At 38.6% G+C, this 23502-nt stretch overlaps 1 protein-coding gene across 2 annotated transcripts in view; it reads left to right on the forward strand.

Annotated features, from left to right (window-relative positions):
- The window catches only part of GLCCI1 (glucocorticoid induced 1), a 51382-nt gene extending 34737 nt beyond the window's left edge, over positions 1 to 16645 (forward strand). For both annotated transcript variants that reach the window (XM_021385963.1, XM_021385964.1), the window contains exons 5-8: positions 1825 to 1977; positions 8611 to 8821; positions 14572 to 14692; positions 15777 to 16645. In XM_021385963.1, the coding sequence (XP_021241638.1) occupies positions 1825 to 1977; positions 8611 to 8821; positions 14572 to 14692; positions 15777 to 16125 (834 nt within the window). In that variant the 3' untranslated portion in view covers positions 16126 to 16645. The remainder of the gene's footprint in view (positions 1 to 1824; positions 1978 to 8610; positions 8822 to 14571; positions 14693 to 15776) is intronic.

Genomic DNA, 23502 nt, shown 5'->3' on the forward strand with positions numbered 1-23502 from the left:
ATTACCCAAGTGTGAACCTGATTCTTAGCAGGGCGCAGTGGAGGATGCCTCACACAGAATCTGTTCTGTAGGTGTCACAAACTGCCAGCGGAACTGAAACTGAAACTGGTTCTAATGCTGAGGCGAGATTCTGTCAGTGAGTTTGCGAACCCTTAAGCCACTTGTCAAAAGCAGTCATCTTTTCTCATTTAACAGTGTGGATGTTTGAGTTCTGATTAAATTTCACCTGCAGCGTATCCTTAACTTGGTCTCCATATTGCTAACAGGCAACTGCTTGATCTCCTGAAATGTTTACACTGTAGTTGTATTTCCTGCCAGCTTTTTAAAATAGATAGTGTTTTTAAAAGAAGAAATTTTGCCATGATGGCTGTTTGTTCGTGTTGGCTGATCCTTTTGTGTTCCTTCTTCTGTTTGGATAAAATCTAGTGGTTAAAACCTGGTCTTGTGATGAAAATGTATAAGAAATTGATGTTTTTCCTGAAACATTTATGTCTCTATAACAAAAGATTTGCTGAATTTTTTTTATAGAAAAGGATTTTACTTTTGACCTCAATGTAAGCTGCCACTACTTATAGTAAAAACAGTCTTTGTCACAAACTGAAATCCACCTAGGATGTATGCTTTGATGTAACATTCTGTAGCACTTGGAACTCACTCATGCAATGTTTTGGTTTCTCAAGAATGTGCTTAGCAAGGCCAGTGAAGTTTTCAGTTTTCTGGGACCTCCAGAGGAGGCTTTCCTGCAGGCATTGTTTCTTAATGTTAATTTGGCATGAGCTCAAAAAAACCCCAACCAACCAAACAAAAAACCAAAACAACAAAAAACAACAAACAAAACAGAAAACAAAACAAAGCAACTAATGAGAAAACACAACACCTCCTTCCCCCAACGAGCTGATTCATAGAATCATAAAATGATAGAATCATTTGTGTTGGAAGGGACCTTTAAAGGTCATCTAGTCCAGCTCCCCTGCAGTGAACAGGGACACCTACAGTTAGATCAGGTTGCTCAGAGCCTGGTTTCATTCAGTAATCTCTGAGATGTCCAGTTATGTTTTACATTTTATCTTATCCTGTGATTCTGTGAACAGCAGGAAACTAACTATACACTAGGAAGTGAACACTGTGACTGTCAGCGTAGGTGCAGCTGCTGCCAGGCTAAAATGTTCGGGGTTGACTGTGCAAGACACATGCTCTCTTCTGAATGGTTCCTTCTAGTTACAGAGCTCCACTCGTTTTTTTTTCTGAAAACCATATTTGTAATTTTTTGTGCTTGATTCTTAAACTCCAAATGTTTTCTCTTAAGACTTTTGACACAAAGTTCTGAAATGTTAGAAGCTAATGAAATTAGAGGTTGAGAATGAATGTCTTATTTTTGTTTCACTTAAGCCAACCAAAAGAGGTTAGAAGTGTATTAAGTGGATATTTCATTTGAGTGGTTAAGCTTCAGGAATGTTGCGAAATGCCTTCTGGATCACAGTTAAACCATCTACATCAGCACACCGCATGCACCGCATCCCCTAGTGTGTATTCTGTAGTCAGTACATCTGGAAAGTGCATATACCTGCCTACCTACTGATAAATGAAGTAGCAGCATGTTTTTATTATAGAACTCTTCTGAGTCAAGAAGAGGTGATTTTAGTGGCCTTTGACTTATGCAAACACTACTCTTTAGTTAAATTTGCCAAGTAAAGATGGTCTTCTAGATGGCAAAATTAATACAGAGTTTCTTAGTTTACCATCTTTAGGTTCTTTAGTGTTGATCTCATAGTTCTGTTTTATTCTGTTTTCCACCTTCAAATCATGTGGCTCTCTACCTTCTAGGCTTCTATTTCCAGATCAGTCCCTATGCCACTGTCAAACATTTCAGTGCCAAAATCAACTGTTTCACGTGTGCCGTGTAATGTAGAAGGAATAAGTCCTGAACTGGAAAAAGTATTCATTAAGGAAAATAGTGGAAAAGAAGAGATATCCAAGGTAAGCTTATATTAATGTGCTTACAGTTGCTTTTACTGTATAACCTACAAACACATGAGAAAACTCCCTCATAGCAGAAATTATTCATAATTTTCTCCAAACTGTTAAAACATTTTGTTTCAGTATTTTAGGGTTGCTTGTTCTTTTGTTTGTTTTTAAAGGCCTTTTAGTCAAATATTTTATTTAGAATGCACTTTCTTTAAAGAACTTGGAAGTTTTTATGAGAAATGTAAGTACTTAAATATTCAGCCTACAGTAGTCATTAAGTAGAGACTGGGAGATCCATTTATTTAGCTTATTTTACATCCTTTTTCCTAGGTAAGACTTAAGTTTCCTGTGCTCTGCTGAGCTTCTTGGTTTTAATGCTTTTCTTCCATAAACCGAATATGAACTGTTTTCCTTCCTTAAAACACTGATCTGTAATGGGGGATCTCCATATGGGAAATATGTACAAGCTGAGGAGCCTAGCTTATATGAGAGATCTGGAGTGTTGGAATTCTCACTGAAGAGCACTGGAGTGCTTAAATAACACTTAAAATGTGAAATGCTTACTTTGCAGCTACCCTTTCCTAAATAGCCAGTGAAATTTCTCTGCTGTGGGATCAACTACTCTGCTGTTTTTCCTAATTGTCTCTAAACAGGTTCTTTTCTTGTGAATGGTCTTGTAATAGCACTTCAATGCACAAATCAAGCTATAAAGAAACATAAATACCAAAACCCGGTATTTGTGTTTCTTCATTATGGCAGTAAATGTGGAGGAAAAAAAAAATGTTGGAGTATTGGAGTATTCTTGGCTTCTCCAGAGAATTAGTTGTGCTTTGAATGAAATACCTCAGTAGTAAATGTTTCATGCTAGGTTGGCTTTCCCAAAGCTGTCTCATCCCTTTATAAGGATCTGTGTTGCAATAAGGGGAGTAAAGAGAAAAACAAACAACTCCAAAAGTCCGAATCAATAAACTCTGTTGTGCTATCTCTGAAGAGTATAAAAATATATGTATTGTATTGCTGCTGTTGATGTTGATATGTCCAGAGTTATAATCTCTTGTGGTTAGAGGAGGTTTAATTTATTTATCAGAGAAATCATCTTTGTAAATGTTGTCCTTAGGCTTTAACAGCTTATTACTTCAGATGCAGAACTCAGTCTTCTAAGTTACTGAATGTACTGGCTCTGATCCAGCCAAACAGTTAGGCACATTCTTAAGTGCACTGTTGGACTGAGGCCAGATACGCTCAGCAGTTTACACAACCAAGGCAATAGTGAACCCGTCATCTACACATCTTGCTGGGTAGAACCTTCAGACACAAAAGAAAGTCATAAATTAGACATTGCCCTTGAAGTCAAGTCCATGGTTGTGGGCAGAGGGTTGTTTCCTGTTATATAACTGCTAATTTCTGTCAGATCTCTTCTGGTGGGACCTAAAATGGGACTCCTAGCACTGTCTTAGAGCTTATTACATCTCACAGTTTACTTATGGAAGATCATAATAAAAATGATTTACTAAATCTCACTGCTGGTGAACTTTCTCTGACTGCAACAATTTAACTTCTTTTTAGCCGGGGGAGTTGGGTGGCTGGGTTAAAGGTTAGGAATTACTGAACAAAGGATAAACCATAGGAAACCAAACTTCATTAGTTTCACTGCTAGCGACGCAATTTGTTTTTCTTTCAATTTTCTTTCTGGTTGTAACATTGTATTTTTAAAAAGATGTAACAAAGGTAAGGGTTGCTTTGGGTGGTATGTGAAGGACAAATTTCTTTACAAGCTTGCTTTTAAGGTTGGTGGGCATCTAGATTTTCAGCTGGTTTCTCTTAACCTGTTTCCAAGTTTATTTCCAAGTTTCAGCAAGTGCATGCTTAAAACTTTATTTTCATGTTAATCTATCCAGCTGCTTAAAACACTTGTGGCCTATTGTGAATCTGAATTCACGTGCTGGGAAATATTGGGGAAAAACATACAATCTGTTGTAGAGAAGAATGGTTACCTTCATTTTTTAGATGCAGTTCAATATCTCAAGTTTTATTCAAATTTGTGCAGTACATTACTAGCTTTCTGATTTCATTGGTTTCCCTTTAATAAGCATGTTTGGACTGTCTTAAGTAAAACAAAATGCATTTTAGTTTGATTAATAGTTTGGTTAACTCTTAAAAATTTTAATTTAGATTTCTTGACCTTTTTTTTCCCCCATCACTGTTTCATGTCTTCAGTATAAAGTTGTGAATTTTTGAACAAACCGTTTCTAGGTTATCATCTTGAAATCAGAGTAGGTGATGCATGGGACAGAAGTAACCTTATGGTTAAAGTTGATCTGGTTTTATGGATGTTTGAATTACTTTTTAAATTTATCTGCCAGTTCAAATTGGAAACTAGTGGAGCTTTCCTCTCATGTTCACACTTTCTTGCTTAGTCTTCAGATACACAAATTGATTTCATTTACTTTTATACTTTTTAAGTTTTGGGGGTAGGATATTACATACTTCGTTTTCCCTTTTGCTGTCTTGAATTTTAGCTGTCCTACTTCTTAAAAATGTGTAAATTGATTTGGAATATATTTTGTCTTACCTTTTGCTGACTTTGCTAAATGAATTCTTTGGAAACCTCTTTTTTTCCATCCACGATATTTTGATAATAGGATTTTTACTTTATAGAAGGGTAATTGTGGAGAGATTAGCTTTGCTTCACAAAGATAATGGATGACACAGTAATGTCATTAGGTCTCTCTTTTAATAATCTAATTGACTATGAAGTTTTGTAATGTGTGGTCAAAGCATTTCAAGCATTTCTTCCTTTTTGGTTTGGCCACGTGTGTGTATATTTTTTCAGATCATCTCTCTTGCTTAGCTAGCTGAAGACATTCTCATTTCTATTTCATAAAAACAGAGTTAAAGTTGGCATTTAGTTCTGGAGTCCCTTTTTAATAGTGTCTTTCTCCTCAGGTTTACTAAAAACATTATTTCATCTTCTAATGCGTTTGTTCTAAGATTCTGGGTATATTTTCCTTCCTGTTTTATAATTTGGTGACTAGCTTTCCAGGAAATTGTAGTTGTCTCTGTTCCCACTATAAACTGTATGAGAGAATCAGCTTTTTATGAAGTTGTCTGGCCTTCGTTCTTTGTCCCATTGTGTTTCTGCAACACAAATGTTGGAGACTTAGAACAATAAGATGATGAACTTACCACCCACTCCCTGTGGTAAGAAGCTCCCTGTTACAGAATATGTTGTGAAACTAGTGAGAAGTGCCCCACAATGATGGTCACCACGAGTATTTATAGTTCTATTAGGAGAAATAGAAAAATACTACCTGATCTGTCTTTCCAAGGTAGTTAGAAATGAAACAGTTTTGACCATCACACTGTGAAAGTTAAGTTGATCCATATGTTTCTTGTTTAATTTCTTTTGCTTCTAGAAATAGGTACTAAAATGTTTATGTACCTATCAGAAAATTCAGTCCTGTAATTAAATGATTGTTTTTCCTAATTTGAACAGCTGCAGAAGGTCTTTACCTTAATCTTCATATCCTTCATCTGAAAAGTTTTGAGTTCCTTTTCTCCAAGTGCTCCTTGTAAGGAATAGTCTCTTCAGGATACATGATGGATTTTTGCACTCTCATGTTGTCTCGTGCATTGATGACTGCATTTATACTAGAAGGCAGCAGCACTTTCCTATCTCTGCCTTTGTGCTCCAGTCTAGAGAATAGTCTTTAAACTGAAAGTGTTGAATGCTTTACTCTGAAGAAGATGCTTCTCACATAGTTGTAAGGCTTGTGAAAAACAGATTATTTGTAAGGTTCCTATTGGTATATTATGCCATAGTAGAATTTCTTTTGCTACTCTGTAGGACAGTTTTAATTTTTCAAGCAAATATATTGATACTGAAAAAAATCTGGTGAATTTTAATTGCATTAAGAAGTGCGTTTTGTTGTCAAATAGACCGTTTCCATACTTTTGCAGGGAAGTATGAGGGCAGTTTGTAACTACGTCCAAGAACATACTGTCCCATAGTGGTTGATTGGTGTCTTGTCGGAATGCCTTTGGAATAAAGTTAGTATATGACTGGATCCTTCTGCAAAAAACACAGTATTCAGAATTCTGTAATTTCCAGCCATTTTCCATGCATTGAGAATTATGACAACTAGTAGCAGCTGTACTCAATTATAGTTACCCTATTTCTTGTGCTTTAAGATTGTGAGGACTTGGGTTTTTAAAATAGTTTAGGCATGACTCATGGAAAAGTAAATTCTGAAGTCTTTTTTTATGTTGATTGGGTTTAATAGAGAACATTTTAAGAAATGGAGTACTTTAAATTGATATTTTCACAAAGGTTTATGGTCTTGTCAAAAATTGGATTCAGTTTTAAGGAAAAGAAATACAGAAGCACAGTAATTGGAAGTATTTTCAGGCATTTTCTCTGTTATTTTACTTGTAAAAAGTGAAATCTGTAGCTTTTTATACTTGTGTGTATTTCTAGAGGCATATTTAAAAATGTAGATGACTTTCTATACATTCAATTTTAATTCAGCAGAGGTTGAAATAAGTGATTCGGGATATACTTCTTGACTACATAAAACTACAGTGTTTCTCCAGGTGTGGAAGAACATCTGTGCTATCCTGAAGTCTTTAATTATGTGATTACTTGCTGTTTTTATTCTCTCCCTGGAATCCTTGCTTTACCTGCAATGTAGATACATAGTAGGTGCACTTAATGAGCAGCCATTTGGTGTTTTTGTTTTCTCCTCATTAGGTGTGTGTCTTCATGTTCACTACTAAACCTTGCTTTGAAGTCAGAAATCTGAATTCCTTCATGGGTTTTTCCTTCTGTATAGTGTCTCTGAAGTGTTGTTATATTTTTATCACACCTGTGTGAGAAGAAAGATTATGCTATTTCACTTTATGGATGGAGAAACACACATCCATCAGGCTTTTATAGTGTGTTTCTTCAGGTAACTCAGGATACTGCGTGTGTTTTAGGACTTCACAGTGCAGCTGTCATAGTTTCCTTCTCCATCTCTGAATGATGAAGACTTTTGCCAATCAGTCCTATATAGTCTGGACTTCCAGAAAAGATATGATAAAAGAGTTGGATCAGATGACTTTGGCCTCTCATAGAATCTTTGTGTCAGAAACAGATATAAGTGCTGTTCTGCGTGGCAGTTCTTTGGTTATGTTAATTATGAGACTAATTTTCTTTCTACAGCTTCAGTCTTGTTTTCTACTTCTCATCTGTGTAGAAAGTGACATAATGCTTCAGTTCTATCTTGTGCATTGAATGAGTCATGGCCTGTTGGGGATGATGGGAATAGCAACATGTAGTCCTGTCGTAATATGCAATGTGAACTCAACTGTTGGAACAGCTCTATCCAAACTTCTGAGCATTTGATGTAGCAACTGTAATGTTCTCTTTATGGTGTGTTACTTGACTTTTAAATGAAACGTGGAATGATATTAACTGGAAGGCATATAAGAAGGAAAGCATTTTCCAATTCTGCTAGGTCTGCCTCTTTATATAATTTGGTGGTTTTCTGCATAGGCTGTTGCTGAGGAGGGAACATTAAGTTTCATATTCTCCTTATTAGCAAAAGCATGTTGTGTTGAATTTTAAGCTCTGGAATTGGCTGCTCTAATTTTGGTATATATGGAAAAGAGGAAAAAAAACCAAAATTCTTCACTTGAAATGAGAAGGAAAAAGGATTGAAATTTTGTAGCTAGAACATTTAGTCGTTCCTCTGTGGCTTGAATAAAGTCCTCACCAAAGCAAACATTAAATTTATATTTCACAAAACTCTAATTCTCATTGATTTTTTGTTTTTCAAGTAATCCTGTCCTTAGTGATAAAACCTATTTTTCACAGAGAAGGACAAGTAGAGTGCACCAGTGTACTGCTAGGAACGTATCTGTGCAGTGTATTGCAGACTAGGGTGCAAGATCACCATGGCTGGTGCCAACTTGACTGATATGAGAAGGCAGTGCTAATTAGCTTTGGTTCAAGACAAAGCTTGTGGACCTTACATAAGCCTGTGCATGTTTTCTTTTAGTTCTGAGTTTGTCAGAGGTCAGCTGTGGAAGTGAAGGTTGGAAAGTACAGGTGTGCTAGAGAATTACAACCTACTAGCAAAAACTTGGATGGTTTTATTTGTAATTCAGTTCATTCTTAGGGCAATAATATACCATTGTATTAGACATTTTCTTCTTTTCCTTTTATCCAAATGTGACCTCTGTCAGGGTACTTGTTTATGCTTTATAATAATGGACTGTTAATGAAAATTAAGTATAATGAGATCTATTATTACTGGGGAGGAGATTGCTTTCTAAAATGTCAGAAAAAATGCTAAAAAAAGAAAAACGCAGGCATGTATAGATCAATGATGAAGTGTACTCCATTGTTAATTTAACTCCATTGCATAATAGCATAGCGTTGGCTTGGAAAATCTGCTTATTGTCCCAACATTGAGCATAATTAATGTATACTCTGCATTTTAAATTGCATTATTTTCTTCCACAGAAGTTGCTGTTTCAAAAATGAACTATTTGCAGTTTTTAAGGCTTTGTCTCGTTAGTTCAGTTATGAGTGCTACAGACTGGCACTGCTTGGGAGCTGGATCTTTTCTCAGTAATCTGAATTTCTTGTTTCTCTTGCAGCCTTTGGATATCCCCGATGGTCGAAGGGCCCCATTACCTGCTCACTATCGTAGTAGTAGTACACGAAGCATTGACACTCAGACTCCGTCTGTCCAGGAGCGCAGCAGCAGCTGCAGCAGCCATTCACCATGTGTCTCTCCCTTTTGCCCTCCTGAATCTCAGGATGGGAGTCCTTGCTCAACAGAAGATTTACTCTATGACCGTGATAAAGGTGAGAGTAGAATGGCCTGCCTTTACCTATGGGAGGCATGTGATGTCCTGCTTTTACAGTTACCTTCATTTTACTCATTACATCAGTTTTTGGTTTTGTTTGATTGTTGTGGAGGGATTGAAGATTTATCTTAATAAAATTGGTTTTGTTTGTTTGCATATCTTTTTCCCTCTTGTTTGTGAAACTTCACAAACATCTTCCATAAATATGTCAGAGGAGCACAGCAAACAGTTTTAACTGTTTATGAAGATTCTAATGCAAAGAATTCAGACTGTAACATGTTTGTTTCAAAAGGGTTTCAAGAAGGTTTGTGATAAACAGTATATTCGTCATGGGTGAGTTGCTGATCAAAAGAGTGAATTTTTGGACTGTTTCATAAGTACTCTGCTTCTGAAGTCATATCCCATTTGAAGCTATTTGGTGAGGAATTCACATCTCTGCATTTGAACAAATCTAATGGACAGTAATTATCTGTCTGCGCATGTTGCCTAACAAAAGGAAATTTCTGCATAATTTGTGTGTTTGTATCAATATTCAGCATTTTGTCTAGGTTTGTAAAAAGTAGTGCGGTTTCATGGGGTGAGTAACTTGGAGTTTCAGAAATTAGGAGTTAATTTACAGACAAGACACACAGTGTGAAAATAGAGGCACCAGCGTAAAAAGATTGATTCTGGACAATTCTTTTTACTAATGAAATGATTCTTAGGTTTCTGGTTGTCTAGACTTGAGCTTTTTATCAATGGATATAAGCTTTATTTTGGAGAATTGCATTTGGTAGAGATGTGCAAGATAATAGCAGTATTTTCACAGGAAATGAAAACTAAGATTTTGATTTGGCATAGATTTACTAATGAGCTAAAAGCAACAGTATTTTGAGGTAACAAGTAAGATTTAAGCATTTCCTGACATTATCTTCTGTTTAATCATCCTTAAAGTAATCTTAATTCTATGTGATAATCTAAAGGGAGTAAGATTGGGGCAGGAGAAATGATACCTTTTCTTTATTTCTAAACAGTGTTACTTTCCCATCTTAGATTTAAAAGGAAATAGTAGAAAACAAATCCACCCACCTGGATCCCACACTGAGGGTGCCTGTAAGTTAACCACTGCAGTCTTACCCCAGCACGATAGGTGGTCATGTTCCAAAACCAACTGTGGATGTTACTTCCCCCCCTGCTACTTTCCTTTCTTACAGTGTGCATGTGATTTGCAATCTGTTGTGAAGACTGAATCACTATGTAGACATCCATTAAAGTACAAGCAGACAGGGAAGTGTCTTGACAGGTAAATTTGTCATATTTGTCCTTAAAGCATATACATCTTAAAAAGTGATCAAATGGAATGAACAATTCCTGTTGCGATTGGTTCTGGATTCTCACAGTGACTGGAGTTTTTTAGTGGTTTTTACTGCCCCTGGCAAGTAAAGATTACTTGAAATATTGCTTCTAACCTTCTCAGTGATTTTCAAGGTTTTTATCTTCCATCTAGGGTGTTCTGAGCAGCTCACCAGAGTAAAATCCGTTGCTGAACTTTGCAATGGGTAGATAGATCTGTATTTGTGGTTTCAGTCTTAAAACTGGCTTTAGGTTTGTATCAAATGTCTGTGTTTGTACACAGGTGACGGTGATAAACAGGAAGCTTTCTACAGTTTAACATAATTATATTTTTAAATCAGCTTAGGTTTTATGGTACCCTGCTTATGAAAAATAAAAGCTTGAATTCCTCATTGCAACTTTGTTCCTTAAGGACAAAATAGAAACCAGAAAAACGTGTAGCAGTTTTCCAGGAGCAAATAGTTTGTTCAGAGGTTGTAAAAGCAGCATCGGTCATTAGGAAGGATGCCTTTCACTCTCGGATCATCATCATCGCTGGTTGGTCTGAGTGTTAGCTTCAAAAGAGTTAAATTATAACTAGGTGAGGGAGGTAGAAATTGTAAGGAAAGAAAAAATTTCAGGAGAGACTTTAATAACATCTGTTGTTGATGTTAACTGCGTTATAAAACAGAACAAGTTTTTTTGTGCTCATTTTAAAGGATTCTGTTGTGCTGGAGTGTAACTTATGTAACTTTGCTGCAAGTCCTGCTGAGTTTTGAAAATATATTTCTACATATAACCAGAATTTGGACATTTTAAACCAAAACTTTTTTCTGTTACTTTTCTCAAGCTGGAATTTTATTTTTCTCTCTGGTGGAATAACTTAATTTTCCATCAAAATATGATTATCAGCTTTATAACCGCTCCTGAGCGTGTTTCTGAATGGGGAGTGAAGGTTAGCAGTTTGACTGAGACACACGGGCAGTGAGAAGAGCCAGCACTCTGTACAGACAGAGCGCTGCTTTACATTTCCAAAGCATCTTTTATTTCTTGTGCAAAGCTGCGCTTTGGCCTGAGGCCTTCACAGCTGCTCTTTGGACTGCATCAGCTGTTTGGTTTACATTTCTGCAAGGAGCTGCTAAATCTGTTGAATTTTTCAAAACAAAGTGAAAGATAAATTTCAGAACAGGATCACAATACATCTCTGAGTAATGCAGTGATACTGAATAGTATAGGTTGGAGCAGAGAGAGAAGGGTGGGAGAGATTATATTTTCATGGCACCTGGCTTTATGTGATTTAGTTTTGAAATACCATCAGCCTATTGCAAGCTAAATGACTGCCTTGCTCCATTAAAGCTACCGCTTTCATTAGATCTGTTCTATGATATCCTTGTCCACGAAACTAACGTCTCCAACATATTTAGTAACTGTGACAGAGGTAAAGTTCAAAGGCATCTGAAGGTATAAGAGGATTAAATGATTTTTTCATGTAAAAATAGTGTAGTGTAGGTTTTTATTTAGGTACTTTTGCGTAGGATTCTGTATTCCTGCTGTTGCTAGTGGGCTGTTACAAGAAGCGTGTTCATGAAGATGCTATCTCTCGGTCTGGATCTCGTTTTCTAACTTCTGGGCATCTGATTCATAGCTTTCAAAATGAAAATTGTATGAGAAGTCTTTGGGTAGTCTTAAAAAAAACAAAGGCGTTTTTGAGCTGGAAAATCCTTTTGAGTTTATCAAACCAAATCCCAAGGTTCACTGGCCAAGTTATGTCACTGAAAAGAAATTGTTCTTTACAAGCTGTCTTCAGTCTGTCTGTTTTTGTTGTAATGCATGCAAGCTAAAGTTGGTGGTGTTAAATATTTTTGTTAAAATATTATTGTTTAGTGTGTAATTACAAACTTAAACATTTTCTAGTTAATAGAATATGTCAGTTTTAAATATTTATGTTCAGAAATTCTGTGTAATAAGGCTCCCTATTGTCTTCAGTGTGGTTATGGTAACAAAGCTCACTTTAAAGACTACAGCTGTTAATCTTCAATCCTAATGGTAATGAAATGTGATTAGTTTGTCGAAATATGCCAGAGCACACCCTACTGGTGGGAGTCTGGAAGGTGCAGATGCCAGATCATGCATTGCAACCTCTGAGAAAGCGTTTAAAAAAGAAAAATAAATAGCATTGCTTGAGAATATCCCTTAATGACGCTGCAGATGAGTAATAATGTTACGGTTTATCACCTAAGCCCTTATAGGATACATGACTGGAGACTGGCTTAGGCTGCACTCTTCCTCTTGCCACTACAGCTGGTGGTCTCCTTTACCTGTACCCTTCCATTCTTTCACTGCTGCTGTAAGTGAAGTACCAGCAGTTGAGAGTGAGCTTGTACGTGTCAGCCTCCTGTTATTTTCAAATATTAGTGTGGTGTATGTTTGGTCCAAATGAAAAGCTAACGATTTTGTAAGCTTTAAAAGCTCGAGGAGGCAAAAGGAGAAACAGATTGGTTAAATTATATAATTTTTTTTACATGTTTAACAGCTGTCTTATGTAGAAAGTTTCAGCCAAACAGGGCTAAATAAACCAAAATTAATTGAAAACTGCACTGGCTAGACAACACTATGAATCTTCCAAGAGCTGACTTAACTTTGAATTCAGTTTGATTCTTTCCTTGGATGTACTTCCACAGTTTTCCAGTATTCACTGGAATGAACAGTAGCTCATTTTATGTCCCAGAGTTTTTAAATAGAAACTTGGATCTTCAATTTTAAATATTGTAAGGGGGAAACAAGCTGTCTGGGTTCTGTTAATGATTTCTGTATTCGGAACGAGCTATGAGGGCCAGCAGTGGAAAGATTCCAGAAGACCATCATGTGCTCAGCTTGACAAATATCTGTATTGTCTCTAGATCTTTTCTGTCTTCATGCAGTTAAGAGCAAAAATTCTGTAACTAGAAGTTGTGTTCACTATCCAGCAGGAAAGAGCAGAATAATCACTATGCTGCTGAGGTTCACTTGGACCATTTTCTCATACCTTTCGTTGTAAAAAAAGGATATGTGACATTTGAGCTGATTTGTGTCTCGTAAAGGAAGCGCTGATGTTTCAAAACCTCTCATGATTAGCCTCTGTATTTGAGTCATGCTTATACAAATGTTTATGTAGTTACTGTTTGCAAATTCTTAAAGGAAACTGTATATGTTTCAGTGACTCTAGATTGTAATGCTTGAAGCTGTGGTTGGTTTTCCAGTGTTGCTGAAAAGGCACACTTGAACAGCAGCAGAATAAACAAAGGTATGAGAGCTAAAAAGAAGGTACCCCAAACTGGTGGAAACACTTGAAAGGAGCCAGAGTAGGAGCTATAATTTCTCTTCATTGCTTTTGCTTGTAAGTTGGTGAATCCATCTTAACCTTGCCTTTTCATTTCATTTTTTTAAATTGTAAGCCCAAACCTAGAATAGGGAGCCACATGTGTTAGCCTGTTGCTCTTTGAAAAAGTCGAGGCCACTGCAGAAGGGTCAATTTCTGTGAGTAATTATTTTTGTACCTACCTTATTTTCTTAATGCATTCAGTGTTAACGTTGTCAAGGTGAAAGAAAAGGTGGTTCACTTTCTGTTTAAAGTGAGCCCTTTCATGGTCTTAACTTTTCAAACTCTTGTTCTTCTGACTTCATTAGAGTCTTATCTCTTAGATTTGCCAGGAAGTGCAAAAGTCTGCCTGCTGTGCAGTCTGTCCTGTGTCCTACATGTGCATGTCCTTCGTTCTAAGTGTGTCTAGTAATCGTCTGTAAAACACAGAAGCAGCTGGAGTCATAAAGAATAGCTAGATCGTATAATGATGGGGGTGGAATTGTGGAAGTTTTATTTTGGATACTAAGAGAACTAAATTGTAAAGCAAATCAGGTAGGACATTGTAATGATGACATACTAGTACCTGCATTAAAAATGTACTTTGTTTCTTTCCAAATTCTGAGCTATATGTTAAACTAATGTGGTCAGCATACCTGCCATGAATTGTTTTAAAATAAGAAAGATGCTGTAGGCACACGTTTTCAGTAACTGTGTTTATACGGTGAGAAGGTGTTATCATTACCACTCATAACTCTTCTGCTTGTATAATGCATATTACTGTGTTCATTTGTAATTTTTGAAATACATAATTAAGAGCTAATTTGATTCCAGGTTCACAGCTCTTTGTGCCAGTTGCGGTGTTCTGGATAAAAATATCCTCCTGTTATGTGGTGTTATGTGATTACTGCTGCACTGAAGCTTTTATTCAGAAGAAATGTGCTGTACAAGGGTGTTAGAAATTAACTGCGATAAAGGAATCGTGATAGAAGCAAACCAGCATAGTGGCTGAACTGTGAAAAAGGCATCTTGTTTGGAAATCAAATTTAATTAAAAAAACACTCTCAATCTCTAGTAATATAACTGCTTTAAATTTTCAGACAGTGGGAGTAGCTCACCGTTGCCCAAGTATGCCTCATCTCCCAAACCAAACAACAGCTACATGTTCAAACGAGAGCCCCCAGAGGGATGTGAGCGAGTGAAGGTCTTTGAGGAAATGTCGTAAGTAATGCCTTTTATATCAGCTGGTATCTGCAAAGCAGTAAACCTGTTTACTGAGCCTATTCAACTGCAGATGAATAAACTATTCCAGCTGATGAGTTTTTCAGGAGCAAACTATTCTTAGTTTGTACAGAAGAGATGTGTTGAAGTGTTCATGTTGGTTTGAAGAGGAAATGGAGTCTTTTATGCTTGAACTCTTTTTGTGCATTTATAAAAGGCAACAAAAATCCAAGCGGAAAAGATAAGGTACATTTAATTTCCTAAGCATTTATAAACCTCGCTTCATATACTTGTATTAACTTTTGCAAATGTTCCTGGTTTGACACAAAAACTCTCCTTGTCACAATTCTTTATCAGTTTCGAGCATAGGTTGCATTTGCATAACCTATGGTTATATTTGTGTTTCGAACATATAAAATGAAATCTATATAAAGTGTTTGTAGATGGTAGTATACTTAATGACATAGACTTTGCTCAATAGTTTTGCTGTTGAGTAGGAAATCAGAAATCAAATTCTTGGACATTGTGTCTTTTTCCCTGGACTCAGCAGTATTAGAACACATGCTGTCGAGGTTGCATGCTTAGCTCCTGTGGATGAAACAATGAAGGAGGGGATGGTTCTTGCTCTAATAGCATTCATTGCCCAATGGATGGGGAAGGAGCAATGCTGGGTTGCGGAGGAAGCCTCCAAGCAGATTACAGAATATGGGAAAGGAGAGGTCTATTTCATGGAGTTTCTCAAAGATTTAATGTGACTACATGTGTTGTTGCTGCAGTGCTGTTATTAAAGAAGAATTTGTGTCATTCTAAATTACCGTGGCATTTTTTCATGTGCATATGTATGGCAGATTTTTCTTGCTGGAAAGGTGCATGTTTATCTAGTAATGATCAAGTCATTTTTGTGATGGCACTGTTTTTAATGCTGTGGATCAGTTAGCTGACTACCAATATGGAAGATGTTTGCCCCTCTGTCCAATTAATCCCATTCCTTGTCATTCACATTTTAGCAACCCGTAGAACCACAAAGTTCACAACATACAAACATCTCAGTTGGCCGGGTATATAATCTTTTTTCTCATTGTAGGTCTCGTCAGCCTGTCTCAACCCCTCTCTTTTCATGTCCTGACAAAAACAAGGTTAATTTCATCCCAACCGGATCAGCTTTCTGTCCTGTAAAACTTCTGGGCCCCCTACTTCCCGCTTCAGACCTGACACTGAAGAACTCTCCCAACTCTGGTCAAAGCACAGCTTTGAGCAGCCTGACTGTTGAGCAGCTTTCGTCTCGGGTCTCTTTCTCATCTCTGTCAGATGACACCAGCACAATGGACTCTACAGAGGTCTCGGTACAGCAAGCATCCCAGCAGCAGCAGCCTCTTCTGCAAGAAATTCAGACTGAAGAGCATTCCTCTCCTCAGAGCTACGCGCTAATCTAGACCGAGGTGTGGAGCAGGCCTCTGCCCCAAAGCAAGGATTGAGGAGGTAACAGTTCAGATACATCTGCATGAGGTGGCAACCTTTCAGAACAAAATGGAGTACTTAGCAGCATTCTGAAAAATATCTCAACGCTGTTCTTGGCAGGGACAGAATCCATATTCAGCATCTTTTGTGAGAAAGCAGTAATGCCTGCAGAATCCATATATCATTAAACGTTTTAAGTGGAGACTATGCATTTCATAGTATGTTTGACCAGATTAGTACTGTGTCCTGTGTTCTGTTTCAAATTCTACAGTATAAATAAGCTCTATATATATATTAAAAAAAAAAAGAAAAAAAAAAGTTGCCTGTCTGAATAGAAAATGTCTTGCTGTGTTGTGTCCTATGGAAAATACTGTACTTCAGGATTATGTTTACAATTGATCCAGGTGTTTATGTTTCTAACTTCTGTAATACACACAATGCAAAAAAAAAAAAAAAAAAAAATGGCCACAACAGTTGCACAGTGCCCACCCTATGGCCTAGCTTCAGGTACTTCTCTCGAAGTGTAAACTCAGGTAACTCGGAATGTATATCATATTGGGATATTAAATATTTTACAGCTACAAAGCTAAAGAGGGAACATCACTCTTTTGCCTTTCCTTATTTTATGCATTAATATTTCCTCATTACATTCCACTTTCTTGGAATAAGTGCATTCAGCTCCAGGTGAATGGTGACCCTGGACGTGGGTGAACGTGAGGAGAACCAGCAAATCTGTGATGTATATCACTTTGTCATGTGCTTACAAGTAAAAACAACTGTTGCATTTACTGTCATTTCAATATATGTAAAATGTGGCATTTAAAGGTTTCAGGTGTCGCTCGGTTAATGACTGTTAAACTGTTGCAAATAAAGTGTTCAGTACTAGGCTGTACATGAGAAACATTCCATGTTGTGTGTGAGAGGATTTTGAAAGACAAGAATGTTTTTGTTCGAGGACAGAAATTCTTTCAGGTTTCACGGCGGGGCGATGGGGATTTCCTCTCGTGTTTTCGTTGGCAGTTAAGGATGTGAAATGCTACTGTTATCGTCTAAAAGTCAAATTAATGTTTAGTTTCTCTTTTGGAAATGTTCATTCATTTGCTGGTTGGAAATAGGTTTTCAGATTTTGTCGAGCAGTGTTAGATGAGCAGCATTTTATTTATGTAGTAATTGTGTTTGGATTGAAGTCCGCAAGTAGCAAGTGGGTGTTTTAAGAGGGATGGGGAAAACAATAGTTTTAAGTTCATGTTACTTAATCAAAGCTTCTCCCGTAACTTTTGCTTACTTTAAGCTGTATGTGTAAAAGTGTGTCCTCCCCCCTCCTTAAGTATGAATAATAATAATAAAAAAAAATAACAATCCTGGTTTTGCAGGCTGGACGCTTTCTCGAAATAGTACATGGCAAGAGGGGGTTAGCGGTGCTCTTCTGTTGTACCGGAACAAGAAGAGCATTGCTTTCAGAGATAATTTCCTGTGATACAAAGAGGACCCCGAAGGCAAAATAAACTTGATGTTCTCCTCCATTGCTTTCAGCTCAGTGGAATTACATTTATGCTGTCTGCTCCTAAGAGAATAAAGCTCACCTTTTCCAGGAATTGAAGAGATCAGTAGCCTGCAGCTACTGAGCATTTAAATTTGCTCCATTATTCTTTTTTTTTTCCCTCTTTTGGAGATGAGAATGGAGGGGGGTGAGAGTGAACAACCAATAACTGCTCACTAAATACCTGCTTTCTTTGGAGATAAAGCGTGGTTTCTTTTTATTACCGAGGTTTTGTTAATACTGTCTTACAAGGTGGAATTTGCAGCCTATAAAACAATAACTGGTTTCTGGCTCCCCTGCAGAAAACATGAGAGAGGTCTGTCTCTAACCATTCTCACGTGAAAAACCTGCTTGAAACACAACAGCCATCTTTAACCCTACTAATCTCAGGCCTAGGTGAAAACACTATATATTTTATAGATTGAAGATAAAGGGGAGAAAATACTCGTGATGTAAGTATCGCTTCCTTTTGATATTTTTCCTCCTAGATTAACATTGCAGTATGATGACCTTTTTATGCTCTGGTTATGTCCAGATAAGAAATCGTAGTCTCGGTTGTTGGTGTTAGATTACCAGGGGGTAGGATGAGTTGTTTTTAGATCAGCAGTGAACTCTGTACAATAATTGCAACGCCATTGTGTACTCTTTATTTTTTTCCATGAGAAACTAAATATTAATTGAATTGCACATCTGTTCTTAACAGATTTGAAGGGTTTTGAACCAAATGCGTTAAAGCTAATGCTTTGCCATGTAAATTTCCCAGCAGTTGTTTATCTCTATTGTATTCTACATCCAGCTGTAGAAATTTGTCGAATATTGTTTAAAGTTTTGTACATAGTTGTACTGTTACTTCTAGCCACTGTGCTGAACAGTATTCAAGTTATCACACAATATTGCTTTACACAAGGAAATGTGTGGCTTTTGTTTTGTATTTTTTTCGGTATAGAAGTTCCTGTGTCTTATTTAAATAAAAATTATAGTTTAAAAAAAAAAAAAGGTGGTGAGGACACACAAAAGCGGCGGTCCATTTATTTGTTTGGGAAACTGTGCTCCCGTAGAAGGAGATCAAAGTTCAATGTTGTTCCAAATATACATCTAGAATCACATCAGCCACATCTCTTAGTGTGCTACGTCATCTTGCCCACTGATTTTTGCATAACGCAGTGTTTGGAGGAGGGAAAATACCTAAAAAATGGTCAAATATGTCAAAATATTGGTCAAATATGTGAAAAACAGCATATTTTATTGTTGCATGTCACAAGCTCTTTATTTCTTCAGAGCGTAGAGGAAAAAAAAATGAGTTAAGCGTTGTTGGAAACTCAGTATCCACTGCCGTGTTTGTGGCATGGCCAATTTGAAGTTATCTGTTGAAAATTATGAAAGCCATGAGATATTTCACTGTGTGAAGCTAAACGAAAACCCTAAAGGATGTGGTATGAATCTACTGACAGTCTTGGTTTCGTGTTTTGTATGAGTCAAATGATTGTCATTTGACTTGCAAAATAATTCTTTCCATATGGGGAGGGGGAAGGGGGTGGAAGAAGGAATAATATTTAAATACATGTAAATCCTCCGCAGTCGGTGTTTCCTGAGAAGCACTATGGCAAAGACCTACAAGAATGGTTCAGTGCTTATTGTCATGAAGAAGACATCTGGGTTTTCGGCATCCCAAAGATTGCAAGGTTTCCATGTGACTGTGTGAAAATCGTTAGCTTGAAACTAACGATTTAAGTGCTGTAAGTCTGGAGCTGCAGAGGCTGCAGTGTCCTGCCCTGCTGTGGGAATGGTTTGTGTGCATCCATCAGAAACTGCTTGGTTTCTGTTATTCCATCGTAAGCTTGTATGGTTGACTAGGAAAAGCCCTGGCCGTCATGCCCTCTGCATGCTTTGTCTGCACTGGCTTTAGCTTGTCCTGGTGGGAGAGGGCATCCTCTCTTTGAGAACTGCTTGGACAGAAGCACGCAGCTCACCCTGGAGAGACATGTACAGCTTGAACCACACATAACTTCACCATCCCAACAGCTGTAGTCCCTCGCCTCTGTAGGTTCTGGTGCAGCTTCATAATTAACTGCGCATGTCCTCCTCAAAGCCGTGATGACAAGCAGCCTGAAAAGTGCTGAGAATAGAGTGGTAACGAAGTAATCTTGCCTTGTGTCCCCGTCCATTTTCCTTGACATCGGTGTTACAGTTCCAGACAGGTTGTGGCTCAGGGAACGGGCCCTTTGGAGGCCGTGGAGGAGTGCCAGGGTTACGTACACCGCGTAGGGGCAGCAGTTAGTGACCTGCTTGTTTTAGGAAGCAGGGTGCTGTCAGTGCAATGATTTATGGCTTCCTGACAAATGAGCTCTTGGGGAGGGCCGGATAGCGGCCCACAGGAGCCTCAATATCTTCACAGTATTTAACCATGGGCCTGAGATGATATAAAATAAACATAAGGAATGGAATGAATTAGAGCTGTTGGCTGATGTTGCAGTCGCAAAGACCACCGAGGGTTCGCAGACAAGCTCCTGGCATCACTCTATGGTAGTGGGTAGGTACATGGATCGGTTACTTGAGGTAAAATCCAACAACCTGTAGAGGACAGGCAGCTTGTAGAAGTATAAATCAGTGGCTGCTGCAAAACAGTCTGGCTGGCTTTGCAAAGCACAGCACTGCAAACAGAAATCTGAAGCTACACAACTGGGAGGAAATAACCGTAGTTCCGGCCATGTGCTTCCAGAACCTAAACACAAGGAAAAAGTGATTGAAGCTGGGAAAGTATGTTCGTTAATGGGCTGCACACGTACAGCCCTTCCTAATGCGGTGCTTGGCTAAAGGAAGTTGTGTGATCGAAGATCGTCACGCGGTTAAAATACGTCCATCTTCTCTGTGTTTGCATTAGTGTAACCGCTCCAGGAAAAGCCATTCAAGAGACCATAAAGGGCTGGAGGAGGGTCGGGGAAGGGCTATAGGAATAAGTGAGGAACTGGGAAAAAGCACAGCAACGTTTTGATTTTAACTTAACAGATGAAGGGTGATTGAATTCCAGTTGGTAAATACCTGCATAGGAAATGGTTAGTAATGAGCTACTTCAGTGCGTAGGCGTGGAATACTAACAGGATTAGAAAATGAAGCTGGATACATTCATAGGAGAAACGTGGATTTTTTAGCAGTTGGGTACAGGGCCATCTTGCAGAAAAATGGGTTTTCAAGGATGGTGTGTTTAATGAGAGGATGTTACCAAGGATGTGCTCAAAGAAAATTGGTTCTATGGAGTTGAGACGTCACTACTGTGTAGATTGTGGAAGACAAACACAATGGTTATGTTGGGCTTTCAGCTGAATGTAAAGAGGGATTTTTTAACTGCCTTAAATGTCCCTATCTCGCTGGAAAAATGGCATTGTGGAATATTTTTAAATGAGGGGATTATCCCTTTTTAAAAACTATCAGAAATATTATTTGAAGATGCTTTCTGGCTCCTGAAGGCTTTTGGTTTGCATGACAATGGAGTGAAGCCTCCGGTGCTGCAGAGGTGGTTGATTACCTTTAGAGTTGTTTTCATTTCTGTCACCTCCTCCGCAGCGCTGTAATTTTGGGCAGATGGTGAGAAACTGGTGAGTGGGCGATGCCTTCTCAGGTCATGAAAATAACTCGTCGCTCAATTAGGGCAGATAGGAAAATGCTGATTGTGAAGGAAGAGTGTTTCCACAGCAGAGACCTCCACTGTAAGTGTGTGAATATGCAAATGAAACCGATAATTCAACAAGAAAGAATTGCAATACCTGTGGTAATCTGTTTCTTGCACACTTCACTTCTCTGCACTCTTCAAATAAGCTGTAAGTAAATAGCATTAAATCCAGACTGCTAGGCACAGTGGTCATGTTCACTGATGCTAGATGTCAAACTGCTGACTGGAAGAGGAGCTGAGGTCTAAGAGGGGTGCTATGGGATTTTGATGGAAGGAGCTAAGAGAAGTAGATCCCTCGTTAAGGTTTGGTGCAGAGATGGTGGGCGATGCAATTACCCCTTTCAGATTTTTGTTTGGATAAGAATTTCTTGCCCTGCCCTGCCTTTATGATGCAGCAGTTTCTTGGGGAGGAACAGCTCCAACAATTGGTGGGATGGTTGGGCTTGTTACATAGGGAAGGAAGAACTCACTCTTGTGAAAAATGAGGAAAGGGTGTTGCCTTTGGAAATGAAGCCTTGTTTTTAGGAAGCAGAAAAACAAATGCCTGGCTCTGTTTTTGTGATTCCTTTGGATTAGGTATAACTCATTGCACCTCCCAAGAAAGCTCTGACAAATATTTAGCGTTTCAGTGAGTGCGTGTACCTCATCCAGGCCACGTCCAGTTGAGTTTGGAGTCTCTGCAGGGATGCAGACTCTGTCCCTCCAGGCAACATATTCTGGTGTTTGACCACCTTCACACAGTAAAAGATGAATTTCTTATGTTTAAATGATACTCCCTGCATTTCAGTTTGTGCCCATTGCCTCTTCTGCTGTTAATGGGCACCTCTGACCAAAGTCTGGCTCCATGTTTTTGGCACCCTGCTCCCCCCCTCCCTTCAGAAATTTATCCACATGGATAAGATCCCCATGGAGCCTTCTACTCTCCAGGCTGAACAGGGTCACCTGCTGCTGCTTCCACTGTTTGTGCACTTCCATTTTTTGTTTCAGTTTTGTTCAACCATGCATGCATCCTGCCATCGTGCCTTGATTTCCTGCTTGCTGGGCTGCACTGTTACTGAGCTGAGAGGAGCTGATCCTTGAGAATCAGCCTGCGTTCTTGGACTCTTCCAGGGCTGTATTGCAGGAGATTCTTCCAAGCAGGTGCCTGAAGAGGCCAAAGGCTTTCTGTTTTTTTTCCCCTTAGGATCCTAAGCTTCTCCACCTCATGGTGACTTCAGCTGAAGGCGAAGGTTGCCCCAGCCTCCACATTCTCAACCAGTTCTCCCTCATTTGTAGGTACGAGGCCCTGCTGAGCATCAGCTCCTCAACCAACTGTGTCATGAAGTTATCAGTGCACGCCAGGATTGACTGTGCCCTGCTGGGTTGTCCCTGCAGCAGATCTCACGGTGATTTGAATCCCCCCTGAGCACGTGAGGCTTCTTCCAATTGTCTTGGGTTATGTCTCCCCTGTGGAAAGGAACTTGCTTCATTTTGGCAGCGCTCCCCATGGAAAGGAACATGTTCTGTTCTGGGAGTGCTGCACAACAGCAGGACTTATTTCAGGCCATAAAAGCACTTTCCTGTATCTTAAAACACTTTCCTTTTTTTCACTTGGATAACAACTATCAAACAGAACAACACAATGTACATCAACTTCAATTAAGCCCTCCATTAGATACTCCCTGTGTTAATAGGGAGTGGAGGGGGAACCCAAAGCACTTTCAGGCGAGCTGTACTATTCATTAAAAGCAGCTCCACGGCAGGCAGCTCAATCTGCTCCTGAAATCTCAGGTAGAAAAATGACCCATTGTGGATTTCTCATGTTTTCTGATTGCATTTAATGTTTGCTAACAGCGTGGGCTGATAAGGTGGAGGGGTGCAGGGGGAACGGGGTGGATTTGAGGCAGGCAGTGCAGCCTTTCTTCCTGAACGTCTCTGTTTGCTTTTTAATCCTGTTTCCCTTTTACTTTGTTTTGGCAAAATTCCCACTGCTTAAACAGAGCTGCAGGACTGACAGGTACTTTGAGGTCCCTCCAGCCTTCAAAGCACAGCAGTAACACTGAGAAGGTCAGCAAAGCCAGGGTAGCCAGATCAGATGCCTTCTCTTAAAAATGAAAGCAAAAGCCGTGAAGTGCGCAGCGTGGGAGTGAGAAGGGAAGGGTGGGG

The sequence above is a fragment of the Numida meleagris genome, chromosome 2, assembly GCF_002078875.1.
Source record: "Numida meleagris isolate 19003 breed g44 Domestic line chromosome 2, NumMel1.0, whole genome shotgun sequence".
NCBI lineage: Eukaryota > Metazoa > Chordata > Aves > Galliformes > Numididae > Numida > Numida meleagris.